Here is a 9,177-nt window from a genome sequence, read left to right on the forward strand (position 1 = left end):
AATTGTTATAATTAGTATATGAATGTTTATTTTGGTTAAATCCATACAACATTTAGTGTTGATAATTCAAGAAAACTAATATATTATTACTGTTTATTAGGGAGAACCCCCAAATTCATGGAGAACGAAAGATTTCCGTATGTTTAAAGGTGGATCGATATGGCGTCCTCCTCTGTTAAATCCTTATCTCCAGTGTGAAGAAGAAGCTGCAGAGTCATCAAGATCTCCTTCTCAACAGGAATATGAATTTAAAAGAGGCCACCTAAAACCTGGGTACATGTTGTGTTTCATTTACAGAGGCCTTTCCTTCATTTTGCCATCTCCCCCACCCCTCTGTTATGCCACTGTGTCTGTTGCATCTTAATCTGCAGTCTTTATATCAGCTTCTCTGAAGTCTTAAACTTCATAACTTGCACAAAACATAATTAGATGTACATGAAACTAGTCATTGAGTGATTTAAGTACTGTTACCACATTTTAGACAGTATGATGTCATAGTTACTATATCAAAAATTATTTATTTCAACTTCAGTGGCCCCTCTCCTTGTGCTGTGCCCGAATGAATGCATGCCTCCATACATGGATACGTCTGTTGTGTTACAGTAAATTGAACAGGTACTCCTCTGAAGACACAATGCAGTGCCAATCATCCTGCCATTGGCAGTGGTTGTGGCACCATTGTAGTCACAAATGTATGTAGTCAAGGGTATCCAAAGCAATTGGCAGTAAGCAAGAAGGCCCCGCTGCTCTAAATGACCTCAAACAGTGCATAAGGACATCTGTTGTTATGTGACCGACCCCAAGTGTTGGGTAGAGTCTGTAATATTGCTATTTAGTCTATTACTGTTTTGTGCATGAGGTGACTGTCTCCTGTAATGTTAATTTGTGAATTTTGCCAAGGCATTTTTCGCATTGAATATGCTGTGTTTTCTGGCAAATATTTTCAGGGTAATTCAGCCAGCTTAGACTAACGTTTTTTTTTCCCCAAGCGCCACATGATGCTTTGCAAGGCAGGCACAACATTCTTGAACCGTAGCAGTCATGCACATAACTTTCATGCATGCTTACTTTAAGATCGTTGCTGAAATGGCCGTTGCTAGGTCACAAGCACGCAAGAATTAAAATAAATAAATAAATGCCCTGTCGCCTTTGACAGTGCTGCATATTTTACCTAGTTTCCCCAACCCATTTCCATCTTGCATGCATTAAAAAAAGAAGAAGAAAAATTGCAATATTTACAGTGGTGTGAAAAACTATTTGCCCCCTTCCTGATTTCTTATTCTTTTGCATGTTTGTCACACAAAATGTTTTTGATCATCAAACACATTTAACCATTAGTCAAATATAACACAAGTAAACACAAAATACAGTTTGTAAATGGTGGTTTTTATTATTTAGGGAGAAAAAAAAATCCAAACCTACATGGCCCTGTGTGAAAAAGTAATTGCCCCCTGAACCTAATAACTGGTTGGGCCACCCTTAGCAGCAATAACTGCAATCAAGCGTTTGCGATAACTTGCAATGAGTCTTTTACAGCGCTCTGGAGGAATTTTGGCCCACTCATCTTTGGAAAATTGTTGTAATTCAGCTTTATTTGAGGGTTTTCTAGCATGAACCGCCTTTTTAAGGTCATGCCATACCATCTCAATTGGATTCAGGTCAGGACTTTGACTAGGCCACTCCAAAGTCTTCATTTTGTTTTTCTTCAGCCATTCAGAGGTGGATTTGCTGGTGTGTTTTGGGTCATTGTCCTGTTGCAGCACCCAAGATCGCTTCAGCTTGAGTTGACGAACAGATGGCCGGACATTCTCCTTCAGGATTTTTTGGTAGACAGTAGAATTCATGGTTCCATCTATCACAGCAAGCCTTCCAGGTCCTGAAGCAGCAAAACAACCCCAGACCATCACACTACCACCACCATATTTTACTGTTGGTATGATGTTCTTTTTCTGAAATGCTGTGTTCCTTTTACGCCAGATGTAACGGGACATTTGCCTTCCAAAAAGTTCAACTTTTGTCTCATCAGTCCACAAGGTATTTTCCCAAAAGTCTTGGCAATCATCGAGATGATTCTTAGCAAAATTGAGACGAGCCCTAATGTTCTTTTTGCTTAACAGTGGTTTGCGTCTTGGAAATCTGCCATGCAGGCCGTTTTTGCCCAGTCTCTTTCTTATGGTGGAGTCGTGAACACTGACCCTTAATTGAGGCAAGTGAGGCCTGCAGTTCTTTAGACGTTGTCCTGGGGTCTTTTGTGACCTCTCGGATGAGTCGTCTCGGCGCTCTTGGGGTAATTTTGGTCCGCCGGCCGGCCCCTCCTGGGAAGGTTCACCACTGTTCCATGTTTTTGCCATTTGTGGATAATGGCTCTCACTGTGGTTCGCTGGAGTCCCAAGGCTTTAGAAATGGCTTTATAACCTTTACCAGACTGATAGATCTCAATTACTTCTGTTCTCATTTGTTCCTGAATTTCTTTGGATCTTGGCATGATGTCTAGCTTTTGAGGTGCTTTTGGTCTACTTCTCTGTGTCAGGCAGCTCCTATTTAAGTGATTTCTTGATTGAAACAGGGTGTGGCAGTAATCAGGCCTGGGGGTGGCTACGGAAATTGAACTCAGGTGTGATACACCACAGTTAGGTTATTTTTTAACAAGGGGGCAATTACTTTTTCACACAGGGCCATGTAGGTTTTGGATTTTTTTTCTCCCTAAATGATAAAAACCATCATTTAAAAACTGCATTTTGTGTTTACTTGACTAATGGTTAAATGTGTTTGATGATCAGAAACATTTTGTGTGACAAACATGCAAAAGAATAAGAAATCAGGAAGGGGGCAAATGGTTTTTCACACCACTGTACATTTAAGAGGTACATTAGCTGACTATATAATGAGAATGGTATGAATACTGACAGCTGAAATATAACATGGATCCCCCTATTAGTGCAGCACTGCAATATTATTGCAAATCAACCATGTGCACAGCCACTATACCTCATCACAGAGCCCAGGACATCCTATGAAATAACAAAAACAAAATATTTATTACTATTTATATAGCGTTCCTTTCTTCTTGATGAAAGTATCTGCAGAGATAAGTCGGAAACAAAACACGTGACATGGCCAGTGTAGTCTGTATTTTAATTGCTTATTGCTAGTTTGTAGTATTCATTCTGTCTGCACTCTTGTTGCTTGAGGTATGGTGGCACAGTGGTTAGCGCTGCTTCCTCACAGTTCAGAACACATATTTGGCCAGCATTGTTGGTAGAATTTTCCGTAGCCCTCAGGGACATTTTAAAGACCATTGCACCATTATCATCCACTCAAAAGTAGTTAATTTCCACCTACTCTTTTGACTTCTGTGGATTTTGTGAAGTTTAGCGAAGTTCACAAACATTTCTGTGTTTGCTTATCACTAATCCCCTGGTCATTTGTACACTGGAGTGCCCCAGACTCCTCACTTCAATGGGTCCAACCCTCCTCTACCAACTGACGCCATACTCTCATCACTGTGTTTGCATTCTGTTCAACATGAGTGCTAGTGTCCTAGAAGAATATCTGCCTTCCCACATTCTCACAGTTCTCCCTCATTCAAGAGCTGAATGCATGGCTATTGTCCACTTCGCTGAACCATTTTTCATCCATAAGAGTGCACTAACTGCCAACAGTCACTCAGTGAGGCTCCTTTTGTAGGCCCCTTTGTAACTCCACAAACATCATTTAAATATGTGCTTTGCTTGCAGTCATTTTCTCATTTTACCATGACCTATCTATCCATCCATCATGCAAGTTTTGGAAGAGTATGGATTAGTGTCTCTCAGTGTTACAATTTTAATGGTCAGCAGTGTAATCATGTCATTCTTTGAATAGGTAATCATTGTTCTTCTTTGGTGCAGAAAGATAAATGCTGTCTAATACTTTTCTGCAAGGTTTTTAGTGTTCACATTGCATTTAAATACATAAAGTGATAATCAGTGATTTAAAGTAGTTCATTTGTCTTTGGTAAATTAATGTATGTTCTTATCTGTGTCATGGATACATTCTTATTTTCTGTTCTTTTTTTACTTCCTAATGTGCAGCTAACTTTCAATAGTGTGACTTTAATAACACAGTATTTTGTGTATTTTTACCTGTCAGTATATTCTTTTTGAAACTAAACTGTGCTTGTTGCAGGCACAGAGATAAGCTTGAAAATATTTTGAGAGGCCTGTTACCACGTAAAGAAGACATAGGTGATGCAATGGTTTTTTGCTTGGAAAAGGCAGAAGCAGCAGAAGACATTGTTGGATGTATTGCAGAGTCTTTATCTATTATCCAAACTCCCCTACAGAAAAAGGTAACGTACGTTACTTATATTATTTGTAAAATTAAAAAAGTGTGGAACATGTTAAAATTTTTAGTAAGTACCTTTCAGGAAGATTATTACAATTTAGATTACTATTAACATTTGTTTCTAATTATGAAACTCAAAATAACAAAGATATTTTATCCACACAGTTTACACTGTGTTGATGCTCATGATCATTTTTATCTTGTGTAAAAGGTAGAATAGGATTAATGTGCTGGTGTGTCCTTTAGGAGTAATTGCATTCATGGCACTCTCTTAATAGGTAATTTTGAACATTTTTAAATTATGTCCAGATTATACCAAGATCTATACATTTAGCTGATGTCCTGGTAACTTGAGCAGTAGCTTCTAATCCATGTATTCTGGTTAAACCTGGGTATTTTTGTTTTGGTAAATTTGCACTGTTAGGCTGCCCTTCTTAAAAAAAAAAAAAAAAAACCATGTATCAAATACTAGGCCTGTGTCCTGCTTCCAAGTATATTTTTTCTCACTAAACGAGGCACTTTACAATGATTACATCTAATATAAGCAATAACTATATGTGCACTTACCACACAGAACATGTGAAGATAATTACAGTTGGGTTGTTTTGTTTTCTGCTGTTTTGTACTTGGTTTGAATTTTGTTTTTTTTCAGCACTACACTAGAATGAATGAGCAATGGTTAATGCTGCTGTCTGATGGATTCACTGTTTCAGGCTCAAATCTCACCCCTAAGTAATTTTTGTAGAATTTGCATATTCTCCCCATATCTGCACAGGTTGTTCCCTAGTTTTTGTCTTTTTTTTTTTCTTACAAACATCCTTAAAGACATGCAGGTTAGGTTAATTTTGTGACTTTGAATAAAAAAAGTATTCATCTCCCAACACTTTTTTCACGTAAGTGATTATCACAACTTGGGATTTTGTAGAATTTTACTGAGGTTCTTTATTAGTAACTAGCAAAATACCCGCGCTTCGCAGCGGAGAAGTAGTGTGTTAAAGAGGTTATGTAAACATATATATACATAAACATACCGTATTTTTTGCACCATAAGACGCAGCTGACCATTAGACGCACCTAGGTTTAGAGGAGGAAAACAAGAAAAAAAATATTCTGAACCAAATGGTGCACTAATATGTTTAATAAAATATAGCAGAATAATATTTCAACCATGTAAATTCAACAGCGGTATTAAGAAACATCATCACTGTCATTAACAAATAAGGAGAGACTTTAAGGTTCAAGCATTCTTCTAGTTTTATGGAAACCCCAAGAACTCCTCATCGCTAGTGTCAGAATTTATTAAGCTCAGTTGCTCACAATCACTTTGCAGCATCACGTACCTATCATCACGCAACATAACCTGTCCAAAGCCACCAGGGGACAAAGCACGTTTGGACCAATGCTCCCTGAAGTTATATCGCCAGTCTAGTCCCATCTATATTTGTAATGCCACAAAGCCCTTCATCTCGTGTTTTGTTGTGGGTTTCCAGTTTGAAAAATGAGAATGCGGTGCAAGCACAGCCCTCGATTCAAAAAATTGCTCTGCATACCTGTTTGTCTTGTCTGACAGTAGCTGAAAGGCAGCTTCAGGAAAGAACAGCCTGAAGTAGTCCAGCGGCTGGTAATCTATCGAGTCCAGAGTCCAACTCAGTGATAATGCGCTTCGCTCCCTCATGAGATGTAGACGCTATCTTGCCTTTGTTTATATTTGTTTAGATTTCGCAACTCACGCACACGCGAGGATTAGATGCCGAGTCAATGAGTCTAACATTCCTCCAAGCACAGAGGGAATGCCTGTAACGTAACAGTGAGTTTTGTCGCCCTCTAGCCCTGGATGTCGACTTTTGTCAGGTATTACACATCATGGTCTGTGATGCAATATTCGCACCATAAGACGCACAGACATTTCCAACCTTCTTTTGGGGAAAAAAAAGTGCGTCTTATGGTGCAAAAAATACGGTATATACTTATATATACATATCTACATATACACATATCTACATATATACATATATATATCTACATATATACATATATATATATATATATATATACATATACACATCCACATATATATACATATATCAACATATATATATACACACATACATACATACACACACATATATATATATATATATATACACATACAGACACACATATATATACATATACATATTTACATATATATACACATATATACATATCTACATACATTCACATCTATCTATCTATCTATCTATCTATCCATTTTCCAACCCGCTGAATCCGAACACAGGGTCACGGGGGTCTGCTGGAGCCAATCCCAGCCAACACAGGGCACAAGGCAGGGAACCAATCCCGGGCAGGGTGCCAACCCACCGCAGGACTCACACAAACACGCCCACACGCCAAGCACACACTAGGGCCAACTTAGAATCACCAATCCACCTAACCTGCATGTCTTTGGACTGTGGGAGGAAACCGGAGCGCCCGGAGGAAACCCACGCAGACACGGGGAGAACATGCAAACTCCACACAGGGTGGACCCGGGAAGCGAACCTAGGTCTCCTAACTGCGAGGCAGCAGCGCTACCACTGTGCCACCATACCGCCCCTATCTATATATATATATATATATATATATATATATATATATATATATACAGGTACTCGTCGACATACGACCTATGCAAGTTACGACTGTTCGACTTTACGACGCGTTTGACTGTTTCCCCTGCTAGCTGTTGGCAGCGCCAGTTTCCCGCACTCTCAAGTCTCGCTACGCAGCAGTAAAAATATACGCAGCAGTGTTGCCCCACGTGTGTTTGTGTCTTGTTGTTTTGGCAATTTTCGATAATAATATAACCCTAACATATAACCCTATAATATTAACACTAATAGCAGCTTTCTACTCAAAACGGCAAACTTGAGAAGCTGCCAGCATCAAACCCAGAAGCTCTTGATTGGGCAGTTCTTAGGATTGCACTACGCAAGCAGTCGCATCAACTGCTTACCGCAACCTGCTTTCTTTTTTCTTCTTGAATAAAAGCGCACTTGTTCTGTTATACTTGTACTTGTGAAAGTGTTTATTTGATATTTGGACTTCAGGCTTCACACCAGTCATTCTCAGTCACACACACCACTCACATCCACATCCACAGTTATCCCAGTCTCGTTCGTGCACAAGTTTTATATACAATCATCACATTCAAATGTTAACAGTTCCCACACACAACTGCTGACTCCCAATCAAGATCTTCTGGGTTCGATGCTAGCAGCTTCTCGAGTTTACCGCTTTGAGTAGAGAGCTGCTGTTATTGTTAATATTATACAATAAAAACATACATTTGATTTACGTCTTTAACAACCGCTGTAAATTTATAGTGCTTGTCAAAGTTAGTGTTCACACTCGCCCCGATATGACACTGCTCTTTTCAAATAAAGACGCGCTATAACAGAGGTGAGCTCAGATCAGAGAAAACAGAAGCCCTCCCCGCAAGAAATGTCGACTCACAGTGTATGAATGGCGTATGGAAGAAGTGTGTTAAGCGTTATGTAAATACTTTTGCTGGATTTAACAGTGAACAAGAACTTGATGAGATTCGTGAAGAAATAGTGAAACTGTCAAAAGACCTTTCATTGGAATGTGAAATGGAAGATGTCGAGGAGTTGCTAGACCGGGAATCAGGTGAACTTATGAATGAAGAGCTGATAGAATTGGAAGAAGAAAGAGTGGCAGAAGAAGAAACAAGAGAATTGGAGTAAGACGAAGAGGAGGAGGTGCCACAAACAATGTTCACCACAAAGGGATTGTCAGAAGATTTATCTCTACTGAATAAACTCCTCGCTCATTTTGAAAAAATGGACCCAAATATTGAACGATTTGCGAGGATTGAACGGATGGCACGCAACACATTTCGTCCTTATTGCGAAATTTATGAAGAGAAAAAAAAACAAACAATTCAGACGAAGCTCACTATGTTTATGAAAAGAGCAACTCCTCCCATCACCCCGTCCGCAGCCTCGCCTGATCTGATGAATGCGATATCGACAACCCGCAGCCAAGCACCAGTGGTGCCAGGAATTAAATGTACAGTACAGTATTTCTTGTTTTGTACGTTTTCCACATATTAAACAAATTGTACTGTAGTATGCTGTGTTTGTCTTAGAAAGTAAGAAAATGTTGATAAAATATTACTTTAAGATGATTACAATATTATTACCCAGTCTAATATTCTTACCTTAAATTAACATAGGCCGACTTACGTCCAGATCAACTTACAACCAGTCAGTCGGAACCAATCGCGGTCGTAAGTCGACAAGTACCTGTATATATATATATATAATATATATATATATATATATATATATATATATATATATATATATATATATATATATATATATATATATATATATATATATATCTCTCTCTATATATATATAATATATATATATATATATATAATATATATATATATATATATATATATATATATATATCTCTCTCTCTCTCTCTCTCTCTCTCTATATATATATATATATATATATATATATATATATATATATATATATATATATATCCATCCATCCTTTTCCCACCCGCTGAATCCGAACACAGGGTCACGGGGGTCTGCTGGAGCCAATCCCAGCCAACACAGGGCACAAGGCAGGAAACAATCCTGGGCAGGGTGCCAACCCACCGCTATATCTATATATATATATATATATATATATATATATATATATATATATATATATATATATATATATATCTCTATCTATCTATACTAATTAATAAAAGGCAAAGCCCTCACTGACTGACTGACTGACTCATCACTAATTCTGCAACTTCCCGTGTAGGTGGAAG

The 9,177-nt window shown here is 38.3% G+C and overlaps 1 protein-coding gene across 1 annotated transcript in view; it reads left to right on the forward strand.

The window, feature by feature from the left end:
• Positions 1 to 9,177, forward strand: part of zgc:163098 (uncharacterized protein LOC100037380 homolog) — a 68,808-nt gene that overhangs the window by 29,357 nt on the left and 30,274 nt on the right. The window contains exons 13-14 of the mRNA XM_028815636.2: positions 101 to 273; positions 4,168 to 4,330. Of these exons, the coding sequence (XP_028671469.2) occupies positions 101 to 273; positions 4,168 to 4,330 (336 nt within the window). The remainder of the gene's footprint in view (positions 1 to 100; positions 274 to 4,167; positions 4,331 to 9,177) is intronic.

This window comes from Erpetoichthys calabaricus, chromosome 12, assembly GCF_900747795.2.
Source record: "Erpetoichthys calabaricus chromosome 12, fErpCal1.3, whole genome shotgun sequence".
Classification (NCBI taxonomy): Eukaryota; Metazoa; Chordata; class Cladistia; order Polypteriformes; family Polypteridae; genus Erpetoichthys; species Erpetoichthys calabaricus.